The sequence below is a fragment of the Rhinopithecus roxellana genome, chromosome 6 (assembly GCF_007565055.1).
Source record: "Rhinopithecus roxellana isolate Shanxi Qingling chromosome 6, ASM756505v1, whole genome shotgun sequence".
In the NCBI taxonomy this organism is placed as follows: domain Eukaryota; kingdom Metazoa; phylum Chordata; class Mammalia; order Primates; family Cercopithecidae; genus Rhinopithecus; species Rhinopithecus roxellana.
In genome coordinates this window covers 48,924,653-48,939,291 of record NC_044554.1, presented here as the reverse complement: position 1 = coordinate 48,939,291, position 14,639 = coordinate 48,924,653, and the positions used below count along the sequence as shown (strand labels likewise).

The window sequence follows — 14,639 nt, the reverse complement described above, 5'->3', positions numbered from 1 at the left end:
ACTTGGGAGGCTGAGGCAGGAGAATGGTGTGAACCCGGGAGGCGGAGCTTGCAGTAAGCCGAAATTGTGCCACTGCACTCCAGCCTGGGCAACAGAGCAAGACTCTGTCTCAAAAAAAAAAAAAAAAAAAAAAAAAAAAAAAAAAAAAATTTTAAAAATTAGCTGGGCAAGGTAGCACATGCCTGTAGTCTCAGCTACCAGGGAGGCTGAGGTGGGAGGATTGCGTGAGCCTAGGCATTGGAGGCTGCAGTGAGCTGTAATTGTGCCACTGTGTTCCAGCGTGGGTGACAGAGATGCTGTCTCAAAAAAAAAAAAAAAAAAAAAATTCAACCTAATGTTTTCTCACTCTGGATCTATTGAACAATGATTTGTCTGACAGTAATTATAACCTCCTAAACAAATGAACTAGGACATGTAATCTTATTTAATTCAATGAACCAACATCAAGTCATCCCTGATACAAAGCTACCACTGCTTTCAATGATTTCATCGCCCCCACTTACCTTCAGATCTCGATGCACAATTCCCATGTTATGTATGTAAAACACACCTTCTACCAATTCTTGAAAAATTTTTGTTGCAACATTGGCCATAACATAAGGACCTTGAAGTAAAAAAAATAGCTTTATTTCTGTGATTTTTTTACTCATTACATTGGCATTTGAATATTAATGTCGTTCTAAATATATTAACATCTGACACTTAAGAACAATCAGATTTTCAACAAAGTCAAGGCAGAATGGTCTGAAACCTAGAAATAAGCAGAAAGGGTTCCTCAGCTAGCAAACAAACCATCACAAAGCAGCACTCAACAGTTGATGGACTCTGTCAACCAGAAAGAAAGTACCTCTAACTTCACTCAGAGCCCTCCCCTGTATTCATGACTTTTTTAAAAATAATTCTTGGGTATCAAGCAACTAGATGTGATAAAGTTTAAGTTCCCTTCAATTCTTGACATTCTGGGATTTAATGCTAATAAATCTGGTATCCTAGCCCACAGAGGATTAAAGATATTATTACAAATAATGGAGTAAGAAAAAAGATAAAATATGTTAGTTCCAGGGGTATGAGTCAATCATCCAGAATGCTTCACTTCCCAAACATGACACAGCATATGGCCGCAAAAATGTAAGTCCATTAATTCATCTATTAATATGATGACATACATTTAGAGGATGGAGAGGTTTTATAGGACTAACACAAAAATTGGTAAAGAAAAAATTCTGGCCAAGCGCAGAAGCTCACGCCTATAATCTCAGCACTCTGGGAGGTGGGGACAGGAGGATTGCTTGCGACCCAGAGTTGGAGACCAGCCTGGGCAGGATAATGAGACCTGGTCTCTACAAAATTTTTTTTTTCAAAATCAGCCAGACATAATAGCAAGCACCTGTAGTCCCAGCTACTCAGGAGGCAGAGGTGGGAGGATCGCTTGAGCCAGGGAGGCCAAGGCTATAGTGAGCAGTGAATGCACCACTGCACTCCTGCCTGAGCAACAAACAGAGCAAGGCTCTGTCTCAAAAAAAAAAACAAAATAAAGAAAAAAGAAAAATGAAAACAAAGCACCTGGAGGCAACTCCTACATGAGATGGGGAAGATGTGACTGTGTCTATTTCCCGGCCCGGCAGACCCAGATGGTACTCACAGGCAGACTCGTCCACACACTCCCGGCTGCGCTTGTTTCTCTCGGCTATCCAGTCCCACAGCGAGAGCTCACACAGCTGCATCTGGATGTGCAGCATCAGGTGGTACTGGGCCTAGGAGAGGAGGTAGTGCCAGCTCCCATCTTTGCACGATTCACTCGCATTATTCATTTAGCCAACAAATACTCATCTGCCTATTCTGGGCCAAGACAGTAGGCCTCTAGGGAAGTCATTTAATCTGTGTGGACTTCCCTTTGCAAGACAGAACTGCTAAGGACACAGGCCCACCCAAGAAGGCCAAAGTCTAATGAAAGCAACAGATAAGGAAAGCGATAATTAAAACAGGGTGTTGTAATACCAGCAGAAGGGGGGGCCAGGCTGAAGTCAGGCAGGAGTCCAGTGGCAGAAACTCTCAACTGTGACCCGGAGTAACTGGTCCTGAAACTGGGCTGCTTGCTACATAAACAGTTTTTAAAGCTAAGAGAAAGCAACAAAGAATGGCTGTATGATATTCTACTACTCTACATATTTCTACAAAGTATATATACTTTGTCTGGCTTCACATCGTACATAACTAATAACTTATTCAATAAAAAGGTAAGCAAACATTAAGCTGACTGTAGCCCACTGTATATACCATCTGAATGAGGCATCGAACAAAATTTTCCAAATAAAATACAGAGAAATGAATCAATTCTGATTAAGAGTCCCCCAAACTCAAATCATCCAGATTCAGGTGAAAGTGTTCAAAGTTCTATGTTTCATAAAAAAGCACAGACTCAGCCAGGCGTGGTGGCTCACACCTGTAATCCCAGCACTTTGGAAGGCCAAGGCGGGCAGATCATGAGATCAGGAGTTCGAGACCAGCCTGATCAACATAGTGAAACCTCGTCTCTACTAGAAATACAAAAAAATTAGCCAGGCATGGTGGCGGGCGCCTGTAGTCCCAGCTACTCAGGAGGGTGAGGCAGGAGAAGCACCTGAACCTGGGAGGTGGAGGTTGCAGTGAGCCAGGATCGCACCATTGCACTCTAGCCTGGGCGACAGAGCAAGATTTTTTGGAGACTCCATCTCCAAAAAAATAAATAAATAAAATAAAAGCACAGGCTCGGTTGTGTACAGTGGCTTATGCCTGTAATCCTAGCACTTTGGGAGGCCGAGGGGGGCGGATCACTTGAGGTCAGGAGTTCAAGACCAGCCTAGCCAACATGGTGAAACCCCATCTCTACTAAAAATACAAAAAAATTAGCTGGGCAAGGTGGTGGGTGCCTGTAATCCCATCTACTCGGGAGGCTGAGGCAGGAGAATCGCTTGAACCCAGGAGGCAGAGGTTGCAATGAGCCGAGATCATGCCACTGTACTCCAACCTGGGTGACAAGAGCAAAACTTTGTCTCAAAAAAAAAAAAAAACAGACTCAGAAACACATTTTCCATGACAAGAATTAATTCTGCACTGTGTCTATGTAGATGGTATACACAGTTTTATAATCATAACAAGACAGATTATGTGTAGACCCTGTTAATTTTCATGGTTTTAGTTTTATTTATTTATTTATTTTAAAACAGAGTCTTGCTCTTGTCACCCAGGCTAGAGTGCAGTGGCGCAATATTGGCTCACTGCAACCTCCACCTCCCAGGTTCAAGTGATTCTCCTGCCTCAGCCTTCTGAGTAGCTGGGACTACAGGCACACACCATCACGCCTGGCTAATTGTTGTATTTTTAGAAGAGACGAGGTTTCACCTTGTTGGCCAGGATGGTTGCAAACTCCTGATCTCAGGTGATCTGCCCTCCTTGGCCTCCCAAACTGCTGAGATTACAGGCGTGAGCCACCGCACCCAGCCCAGTGTTCCTGGTTTTAATATTACTACTTAAAATACTGGTGAAAGCATTGTGGCAGCACGACCATGGAAGGAGGGTTATATCAGTATAACCCTCAACAAGAGCACCCTGAAAACTACAACTAAAATAAAACCAATTTTAAAACGAAAGAGAGTATCCTGAATACTGACCTGGTAATCCTACTGGGACTCACCTAAAGTCATGCTGCAAAATCTTTTTGCATAAATATATCTTTAGGGCATGATGCTAACATACAACAAACAGAGCGTGAGTGAGGCCGCTAACTCCAGGGTACACACTCAAGATGATCTGGAGCTGAAAATGGCCGGGGAGGGGGGAGGCCAGAAAAGGATGTGGAGGAGTTAAGTAAGTGAAGAAGGGAGAACTGAACACAAAGGTCACATGGCAAGGGGAACATGGGTAGCACAAGAGACCGAACGCAGGGCAGAAGTGCCGGAGCTGAGAGTGGGTGAGAGAAGGCCACACACCTGCACAGTCCTCAATACAATCACTACTGGACAAACTAGGAAGGTCTGGGAAAGTAATCTACCTCTGTCTGACCCAAAAAGTTGACATTTTCTTCGGAAGATTCTTCGGTGAATGTGAAACTATCCTCTAGGTGGGTATTACGCCTGAGTGGCAGCTGCTGTTCCACAATTGAACTGGTAGACAAATCAGCCGAGTCATTTTCCTGGAGCTCCAGGGTTGACTCAAGTTCACCAGAGTCTCTTATGACTAAACTGGTGGTATACTTCACCGACTTGTTATTCTGATTTTCAGTGTCAGATTCTCCAAAGCGTTTTCCTTTTTCTGGGGTGGGCTCAGCAAAGACAATGGATGAGCTGCTACTTTCATCATTTTTAACATCATATTGTTCTCTGAAAAAAAAAAAAAATAGTAAACATAAAAGTCAATGGGCTGAGCGCAGGGGATCATGCCTTTAATCCCACACTTTGGGAGGCCGAGGCGGGCGGATCACTTAAGGTCGGGAGTTAGAGACCAGCCTACCCAACATGGTAAAACCCCATCTCAACTAAAAAATACAAAAATTAGCCGGGTATAGTGGCATACGCCTGTAATCCCAGCTACTGGGAAGGCTGAGGCAGGAAAATGACTTGAACCCAGGAGGTGGAGGTTGCAGTGAGCCAAGATCGTGCCACTGTACTCCAGCCTGGGCGACGAAGTGAGTGAGACTCCGTCTCAAAAAAAAAAAAAAAAAAAAAAAAAAAAAAAAAAAAAAAGTTGGCCAGGTGCAGTGGTTCACACCCGTAATCCCAACACTTTGGATGGCCAAGGCAGGCAGATCACAAGGTCAGAAGTTCGAGACCAGCCTGGCCAATATGGTGAAATACCATCTCTACTAAAAAATACAAAAATTGGCCAGGCATGGTGGCATGCACCTATAGTCCCCAGCTACTCAGAAGGCTGAGGCAGGCGAATTGCTTGAACCTGGGAGGCAGAAGTTGCAGTGAGCCAAGATCGCACCACTGCACTCCAGCATGGCCAACAGAGTAAGACTCTGCCTCAAAAAAAAAAAAAAAAAAAAAAAGTCAATGTACAGGTCTGGAATAGTGGCTCTCGCCTGTAATCCCAACACTTTGGTAGGCCAAGGTGGGAGGATCACTTGAGCTCAGGAGTTGGAGGCTAGCCTGAGCAACATGGCAAAACCCCATCTCTACAAAAAATACAAAAATTAGCCAGACATGGTAGCACAAACCTGTAATCCCAGCTACTGAGGCAGCTAAGGTGGGAGGATTGCTTGAGTCTAGGAGTTGGAGGTTGCAGTGAGTTGAGATCATACCACTGCACTCCAGCCTGGGCAAAAGAGCGACACCCTGTCTCAACAAAAATAATAAAAAATAGGCCAGGCGCAGTGGCTCACACCGGTAATCCTAGCACTTTGGGAGGCCAAGGTAGGCATATCACCTGAGTTCAGGAGTTCGAGACCAGCCTGGCCAATGCGGTGAAACCCCGTCTCTACTAAAACTACAAAACTTAGCCAGGCATAGTGGTGCAGGTCTATAATCCCAGCTACTGGGGAGGCTAAGTCAGGAGGATCGCTTGAACCTGGGAGGCAGAGGTTGCAGTGAGCTGAGATCACGTCACTGTACTCCAGCCTGGACAATAGAGCAAGAATCCATCTCAAAAAAAAAAAAAAAAAAAAAAAAAATACTGACAGGAAATATCTGAAAGGAAGAAATAATTTAACATTTTGTAATGAAAATAAGCAAAGTCGAAAACACTCCTCCTAAGGTCCTTGTAGCAAAAGACAAAGATAGCTCAATGCAGGCCAGGCGCAATGGTTCACACCTGTAATCCCAGCACTGTGGGAGGCCAAGGCGGGTGCATCACAAGGTCAGGAGATCAAGACCACCCTGGCTAACATGGTGAAACCCTGTGTCTACTAAAAATACAAAAAATTAACCAGGTGTGCTGGTGGGCGCCTACAGTCCCAGCTACTGGGGAAGCTGAGGCAGGAGAATCACTGGAACACAGGAGGCGGAGGCTGCAGTGAGCCGAGATTGAGTCATTGCAATCTAGTCTGGGCAACAGAGCAAGACTGTGTCACACACACACACGAAACCCAGTGCAGGTGACAAGAGGTAATGTCCTAATATACAACAGGACACACCAGTTCACATACCTGTCCTCTTCCTGGTCGGAGAGTACTTCCAGAGTTGGCAACTCAATGGCAGCTCTGTCTGCTGCACAAAAACAAACAATCATCTTCAAACAGCCCAGTTTTTCAATTTGTAGTCAAAGACTGAGTTAAAATATACAAACTGTGTCAAATGAGACTATAAGTCTAAAACTGTCATGACCTTCTGGCAAAGTACAAAAAGTTTATTCAAATGGCACGTGTTAGGAACCATAAAAACAAAGCCATGCAACTACACTAGGGGTCGGCAAACATTACAGAGGACTTGATAGTAAATATTTTAGGTTTTAGGGCCCTCTGGGACCCTGCTGTAACTGATCAATCCTGTTACGGTACAAAAGCAGCCATAGGCCCAGTGGCTCATGCTTGTAATGCCAACTCTTTGGGAGGCCAAGGCTCAAGGATCACTTGAGCTCAGGTGTTTAACAACAGCATGCACAATATAGTGAGATTCCTGATCTCTATTTTTAAAACAAAATTAAATTTTTTTTTTTTTTTTTGAGACAGATTCTTGCTCTGTCGCCTAGGGTGGAGTGTAGTGGCATGATCTCAGCTCACTGCAACCTCCACCTCCCGGGTTCAAGTGATTCTCCTGCCTCGGCCTCCTGAGTAGCTGGGACTACAGGTCCTCACCACCATGCCCAGCTCATTTTTGTATTTTTATTAGAGATGGGGTTTCACCATATTGGCCAGGCTGGTCTCGAACTCCTGACCTTGTGATTCGCCTGCCTCGGCCTCCCAAAGTGTTGGGATTATAGGCATGAGCCACCGCCCCTGGCTAAATATAAATGTAAAAAGCAGCCACAGACAATATATAAATGAATGAGCCTGTGTTATAATAAGCTTTATTTATTGACATTTAAATTTTGGGCCAGGCACAGAGGCTCATGCCTATAGTCCCAGCACTTTGGGAGGCCGAGGCACAGGGATCACTCGAGGTGAGGAGTTCGAGACCAGCTTGGGCAACATGGTGAAACCCCGTCTCTACTAAAAATACAAAAATTAGCCAGGCATGGTGGCGCACACATGTAATCTCAGCTACTCGGAAGGCTGAGGCAGAATAATCGCTTAAGCCCAGGAGGTGGAGGTTGCAGTGAGCAAAGATCATGCCACTACACTCCAGCCTGGGTGACAGAGCGAGACTCTATCTCAAAAAAAGAAGTTATTTTCACAAAATCTTTTGATTTTGTTTAAATATTTAAAAATATAAAAACTGGCTGGGTGCGGTGGCTCATGCCTGTAACCTCAGCACTTTGGGAGGCCAAGGCAGGCAGATCACGAGGTCAGGAGATTGAGATCATCCTGGCCAACACAGTGAAACCCATTTCTACTAAAAACTACAAAAAAAAAAAAAAAAATTAGCCAAGCGTGGTGGCAGGCACCTGTAGCCCCAGCTATTCAGGAGGCTGAGGCAGAAGAATGGCATGAACCTGGGAGGCAGAGGTTGCAGTGAGCCAAGATCACGCCACTGCACTCCAGCATGGGCAACAGAGCGAGACTCCATCTCGAAAAAAATAAAAATAAAAATAAAAATAAATGTAAAAACCATTCTCACCTTGGGGTATGTACAAACACAAGGGCAGGCCAGATTTAGTCCACGGGCTGAAGTTTGCCAATGCTTCAACTACCACGTCATCAAAAACGGCTTACCTCGTGGCTGAATCACGTGAACATGTTCTATCCAAGCAGTGTGATAGCCAACGATATTGGGGTGCTGAAGACCTGCCAGCACCTTCACTTCCCGTAGGACCTAGAAAACAAATGGAATTAGATCTGCCTTTTGCAGAAAACTTGTTAAATGTTTATGCAATACTTCTTGTTCCAGAGCAAACTACAGATGGCCCCTGACTTACAATGGTGTGAAGACATCACAATTTTTGACATACTTTGAATTTTGATCTTTTCCCTGGCTTGCAATATGCAGTGCATGAGATATGTGGTATTTTATTATAAAATAGGCTTTGTGCTAGATGATTCTGTCCAACTATTGAGTGATGTAAGTGTTCGGAGCACATTTAAGGTAGGCAGGGTAAGCTACAAAGTTCGGTAGGTTATGCATATTAAAATGCATCTCCATAGCGTGAACCCAGGAGGCGGAGCCTGCAGTGAGCCAAGATCGCGCCACTGCACTCCAGCCTGGGCGACAGAGCGAAACTCCATCTCCAATTTACAATATTTTCAATTTATGATGGGTTTATCAGGACATAATCCCATCATAAGATGCAGGAGCATCAGTAATGAAAACTCCTCTGTATAAGGCATCTACATTATGTTAAAATAATGGAATTTTTTTTTTTTTTTTTTTTTTGAGACAGAGTCTCACTCTATTGCCCAGGCTGGAGTGAAGTGGTGCCATCTTGGCTCACTGCAACCTCTGCTTGCTGGGTTCAAGTCTTGCTGGGTTCAAGTCATTCTCGTGCCTCAGCCTCCCGAGTAGCTGGGATTACAAGCATGCACTACCACATCCGGCTAATTTTTGTGTTTTTAGTAGAGACATGGTTGTGCCATGTTGGCCAGGCTGGTCTCACGCTCCTGGCCTCAAGTGATCTGCCTGCCTCGGCCTCCCAAAATGCTGGGATTGCAGGCGTGACCCACTGCACCCGGCCAATATAATGGAAATATTTTTGAGAGACAAACGGCAATTGTTATAGCAACTAAATAACATATTTATATAGTACTTTACACTTTTTATAGCACACTTATCACCATTCTCTCTTTTGATTCCTACCCCAGTCCTCCAAGGTAAGTAAAATCACTACTGTCACTACTATTTCAGGGCAGGTGACAGAAATGGCTCCGAGGACTGGGCAACTCATCCAGAACCACACAGCATGTCAGGGAGAAGACTGAACTGGAACTGGGCTCCTGTTTTTTCATAACTAGCTATATTATATATCAATCATTCATTTTAAGAAACTAATATATTTTTAAAATTATATATATATATATACACACAAATTAAACAGGCGTGGTGGCAGGCACCTATAATCTCAGCTACTTGGGAGGCAGGAGAATCCTTGAACCCAGGGGAGTGGAGGTTGCAGCGAGCCGAGATCACGCCACTTCACTCCAACCTGGGCAAAAGAGTGAAACTCCATCTCAAATAATAATAATAATAATTTAATTTTGGTACTTTACTGTAACCCCGTTGCTAGTAAACTAGAAATCCACACTGCCTACTTTTGCCAAATATACACACATACATGTATAACTTTCAAAAAGAACTAAATACACAATTATTCAAAATAAGTAATTTTAAAAAAATCATACCTTCATGCAATCTGTTTTAGTTGCACCCTTAATCAAGATCTTTTTTATTGCATAATACTGACCATCTAATTTATTCCTGACCTGAAAAGTAGAAGAAAAGACAAAGTATATCGTGTCATTCAACTTTAACTGAATAAAGAAGTTCTTTTAATCTGAGCTTAGACAATCCAAACTAGTCAAAGAGTTAAAATATAGTTAAAGACATGTCTCCTTACTATGTTCAGGGAAGTCAGCCAGATCAAGAGCTTTTCAGATAGTGTTGGGAGTATAGCTCTGAGGAAGCTCTCAGTTGAAGAACAGGAATGTTAGCAAAAAGTCTATGTAAGCTCAAAACACAGTGGCACAACTTTTTTTAGTAACACATTTTTTTTTTTTTTTTTTTTTTTTGAGACGGAGTCTCGCTCTGTCGCCCAGGCTGGAGTGCAGTGGCCGGATCTCAGCTCACTGCAAGCTCTGCCTCCCGGGTTTACGCCATTCTCCTGCCTCAGCCTCCGGAGTAGCTGGGACTACAGGCGCCCGCCACCTCGCCCGGCTAAATTTTTGTATTTTTTTTAGTAGAGACGGGGTTTCACCGTGTTAGCCAGGATAGTCTCAATCTCCTGACCTCGTGATCCGCCCGTCTCGGCCTCCCAAAGTGCTGGGATTACAGGTTTGAGCCACCGCGCCCGGCCTAGTAACACATTTTTAATTAAAATTAACTATAGGTCAAAAATTCAAAGTTTCCAAAACCCATGTAAAGAATCAACACAGTTAGAAAAACATTACAACCTGCCCACTTCCCCGTAAATGACAAATGTTAAAGAAAAGTAAATACACGTGATTTCTTGGAATTTTCCTTTGAGTACTTTATATAATAATAATGAAAACAGGCCAAGCACGGTGGCTCACACTTGTAATGCCAGCACTTTGGAAGGCTGAGGTGGGTGGATCACGAGGTCAGGAAATCAAGCCCATCCTGGCCAACATGGTGAAATCCCGTCTCTATTAAAAATACAAAAATTAGCTGGGTGTAGTGGCGCATGCCTGTAATCCCAGCTACTCAGGAGGCTGAGGCAGGAGAATAGCTTGAACCAGGGAGTCGGAGGTTGCAGTGAGCTGAGACTGCGCTGCTGCACTCCAGCCTGGCGACAAAGTGAGACTCCGTCTCAAAATAAATAAATAAATAAAAGAATAATGAAAACAATGTCTGAAAACACAGTTATTTAGGGTACTAGGTCAAAACAAGTACGTGGAAGATTACCTTGTACACTCTTCCGTATCCACCTTTTCCTAAGATGGCAACTTCTTCAAATTCATTTAAGTAACGTGAAGTCTGTGCTTCAAAGGCTACTTCCCTTGATCTGAAAGTTAAATACAATCAATCAATATTAAAACGTGAGAGAATCAAAACGTTCTAGGATACTTCATGCTCACGGGATTACTAACCTCACAAACCTCATGTATCACTAAGTTGTGCTGATTTGGAAAGGATGGGCTAAAATGAAATTTTTCATCCCTATGAAGAAAACACAATCAAGTGTTTTACCAGTAACTGGTATTCCAAGTAGAAATCATTACCAGTGTTGTACAGCAGAAATCCTAAGAATCACTAACAGCCAGCAGTTGGTTTGCTAAGCTCAGAAATAAATTTACTGAAATTTCAGCTGGGCGTGGTGGCTCACGCCTGTAATCCTAGCACTTTGGGAGGCCGAGGAGGGTGAATCATGAGGTCAGGAGTTCAAAACCAGCCTGGCCAACATGGTGAAACCCGTCTCTAGTAATAATTCAAAAATTAGCCAGGTGTGGTGGTGGGTTCCTGTAATCCCAGCTACTCGGGAGGCTGAGGCAGGAGAACTGCTTGAACCCAGGAGGCGGAGGTTGCAGTGAGTCAAGGTTGTACCACTGTACTCCAGCCTGGGTGACAGAGAAAGACTGCGTCTCAAAAAAAAAAAAAAAAAAAAAAAAAAATCACTGAAATGTATTTTTTATTTCTTTTTCTTCTTCTTCTTCTTTTTTTTTTTTTTTTGAGACGCAGTCTTTGTCGCCCAGGCTGGAGTGCAGTGGCGCGATCTCGGCTCACTGCAAGCTCCGCCTCCCGGGTTTCCGCCATTCTCCCGCCTCAGCCTCCGATTAGCTGGGACTACAGGCGCCCGCCACCGCGCCCGGCTAGTTTTTTTGTATTTTTAGTAGAGACGGGGTTTCACCGTGTTAGCCAGGAGGGTCTCGATCTCCTGACCTCGTGATCCACCCGCCTCGGCCTCCCAAAGTGCTGGGATTACAGGCTTGAGCCACCGCGCCCGGCCTATTTCTTTTTCTTCTAAGACAGGGTCTAGCTATGTTGCCCAGGCTAGACTGCAGTGGCTATTCCCAGGTGTGATCCTGCTACTAAGCAGCACCAGAGTACTGACCTACTCTGTTTTCAACCTGGGCTAGTTCACTCCTCCTTAGACAACCTCGTGGTCCCTTGCTCCGGGGAAATCAAGGTCACCATACTGATGCCAAACTTTATGCGGACATCAGACTGACTTAGTGCACTATAGCCCAGGACTCCTGGGCTCAAGCAATCCTCCTGCCTCAGCCTCCCGAGTAGCTGGAACTACAGGTATGTGCCACCACACGCAGCTACTTTTCTGTTTTTTTTTTTTTTTTGAGACGAGTCTCGCTCTGTCGCCCAGGCTGGAGTGCAGTGGCCAGATCTCAGCTCACTGCAAGCTCCGCCTCCTGGGTTTATGTCATTCTCCTGCCTCAGCCTCCCGAGTAGCTGGGACTACAGGCGCCCGCCACCTCGCCTGGCTAGTTTTTTGTATTTTTTAGTAGAGACAGGGTTTCACCGTGTTAGCCAGGATGGTCTCGATCTCCTGACCTTGTGATCCACCCATCTCGGCCTCCCAAAGTGCTGGGACTACAAGCTTGAGCCACCGCGCCCGGCCTACTTAAATTTCTTAATGATGTAGACCAGTTAGATTTTTTTTTTAAATATAGAGTGCTTTATTTTTATCAAGCTATAATTCACACATTGTCAAATTCACCTCTCTCGAATGTACAATTCAGTGGTTTTTAGTACATAGAGTTGTGCAACCATCCCTGCTACCTAATTTCAGAATATCTTCATCACCCCCAAAATAAACACTATATCCATTAGCTTTCACTCCCCATCCTTCCCTTACCCGACTATTTACCCACAACCCCATATAAAACCCCTATTTACGTCTCCATGGATTCACCTACTCTGGACATTTCATAGAAATGAAATCACACAATATGTGGCCTTTTATGACTGGTTGTTTTTACATAGGATGCTTTCAAGATTCATCCATATTGTAGCATGAATCAGTACTTCATTCCTTTGAATAGATTAATAACACTTTATTGCAGGGATAGACCACATGCTTATCTATTCATGAGCTGATGAATATTTAGGTCAGACCAGTTAGATTTTAAACTAGTATTTAAACTAGCCAAAATTCAACGGTCCCCCAGCAGAGCCTGGGTATCAGGAATCTGAATTAAGAGTGTGACCATGGAATCCACGCTAAATGCTGAAAGGCAGAGGATCAAAGAGGAGGGAATGAGAAGCAAAGTAAGTCTTGGAGCAGTACTCAATTGCTGAGAACCAAGTGTTTCATGTTCATAAACAATACTAACGATATTATGTTTTAACCTCAAACCAGTATTTTCTTGATATTGATTTCTTTTCAGTAGTCTGCATAATCAAGAAAGTTTCTCACACATACCTGATTTTCTGAACATGAGAAATATCCTCACAGGGATCCTACAATTAAAAAATTGTTTTTTAAAAGCATTTGGAAAACTTGCATGGAATAAAGAATCTATCAAAATTCAGTATCACATAACAACCCCAAATACACAAACAATATTTTAAAAACCATTGGCTTCTTCAGTATTACTTAAGAGTTTACAAATGAAAATATTTCAAAGCTGAGAAATGACCAGGAAGGAGACAAAACTGACATCATCTTCAAAATCCATGCAGGAGCTCCCCACCCCCCTGCCTGCCCACCTCTCTTGCGTGTATGGTGGCACCTGGCACCCTGCTTCTGCCTGTGCCCCCTCAGTTCATTCTCACCACAGCAGCCAGTGTGACCCTGCTAAAATGTAAGTCAGATTGTGTCACTCCTCTAATCAAAATCCTGTACCACTTCCCATTTTACTAAGTAAAAACCATAAATTAGGCAGGGCGCGGTGGCTCATGCCTGTACTCCCAGCACTTGGGAGGCTGAGGCAGGCGAATCAGGAGGTCAGGAGTTTGAGACCAGCCTGGCCAACATGAAGAAACCCTGTCTCTACTAAAAATATAAAAAAGTAGTTGGGCATGGTGGCAGGTGCCTGTAGTCCCAGCTACTTGGGAAGCTAAGGCAGGAGAATCACTTGAAACTGGGAGGCAGAGATTGCAATGAGCCAAGATTAAGCCATTGCACTCCAGCCCGGATGACAGTTCAAGACTCCATCTCAAAACAAAACAAAACAAAACAAAAACAATAAAATCATCTCATGATCCCAGTCCATCTATGCCCTCTCCTTTGCCTCTCCTCTCTCTCTCTTTTTTTTTTTTTTTTTTTTTAGGCAGGTTCTCACTCTGCTGCTCAGGCTGGAGTGCAGAGGCACGATCATGGCTCACTGCAGCCTTGAACTCCTGGCCTCAAATGATCCTCCCATCTCAGCCTCCCAAAGTGCTGGGATTACAGGCATAAGCCACCACCCCTGGCCTAGAGTTTATACTTTTAAAAACTTGTTTTATAATTAGAATTACATAGTGCTTTAAAATATGTTCTCTTAAAATTAAAGGATATTTTTGTCATACCCAAAGTACATTTTTTAGGGCTTACCTGACGAACTCTCTCTTTAGCGGACCTCATTAGGTGAGTAATAGCTCTGTTGTGATGTAGTCTCAATGAGCTAAACTCGTCACTACAAGTGAAAGAAGACAGCAGTCCCATTTTGATAAAGGTCTGGCAAAGTACTATAAAAAGAATATGAAAAACTATTATTAGAAACATCTTTAATGGCAATTTTAAAGCGTACACAGAGAAGAGTGTGTAATAACAGCAATATATACCAAAACCTCAATAGGAAAAATACTACATTTATAAACACGTTAAACTTGGAGAATGTTCTCTAGAATAACTTAAAAGAAAATTTTTTTTTTGGAGGGACAGTCTCATTCTGTCACCCAGGCTGGAGTGCAGTGACAATTATCTTGGCTCACTGTAACCTCTGCCTCCCAGTTTCA

General features: G+C 43.7%; 1 protein-coding gene across 4 annotated transcripts in view; it reads right to left on the bottom strand.

The window, feature by feature from the left end:
* Positions 1–14,639, bottom strand: part of EIF2AK1 (eukaryotic translation initiation factor 2 alpha kinase 1) — a 40,600-nt gene that overhangs the window by 14,382 nt on the left and 11,579 nt on the right. For 2 of the 4 annotated variants that reach the window (XM_030932212.1, XM_010367734.2), the window contains exons 3-11: positions 14,236–14,369; positions 13,123–13,160; positions 10,650–10,749; positions 9,410–9,490; positions 7,790–7,889; positions 6,125–6,185; positions 4,031–4,358; positions 1,643–1,754; positions 504–604 (exon numbers count right to left, since the gene is read on the bottom strand). In XM_030932212.1, the coding sequence (XP_030788072.1) occupies positions 504–604; positions 1,643–1,754; positions 4,031–4,358; positions 6,125–6,185; positions 7,790–7,889; positions 9,410–9,490; positions 10,650–10,749; positions 13,123–13,160; positions 14,236–14,369 (1,055 nt within the window). The remainder of the gene's footprint in view (positions 1–503; positions 605–1,642; positions 1,755–4,030; positions 4,359–6,124; positions 6,186–7,789; positions 7,890–9,409; positions 9,491–10,649; positions 10,750–13,122; positions 13,161–14,235; positions 14,370–14,639) is intronic. The other 2 variants (XM_030932213.1, XM_010367735.2) reach the window with 1 other exon arrangement.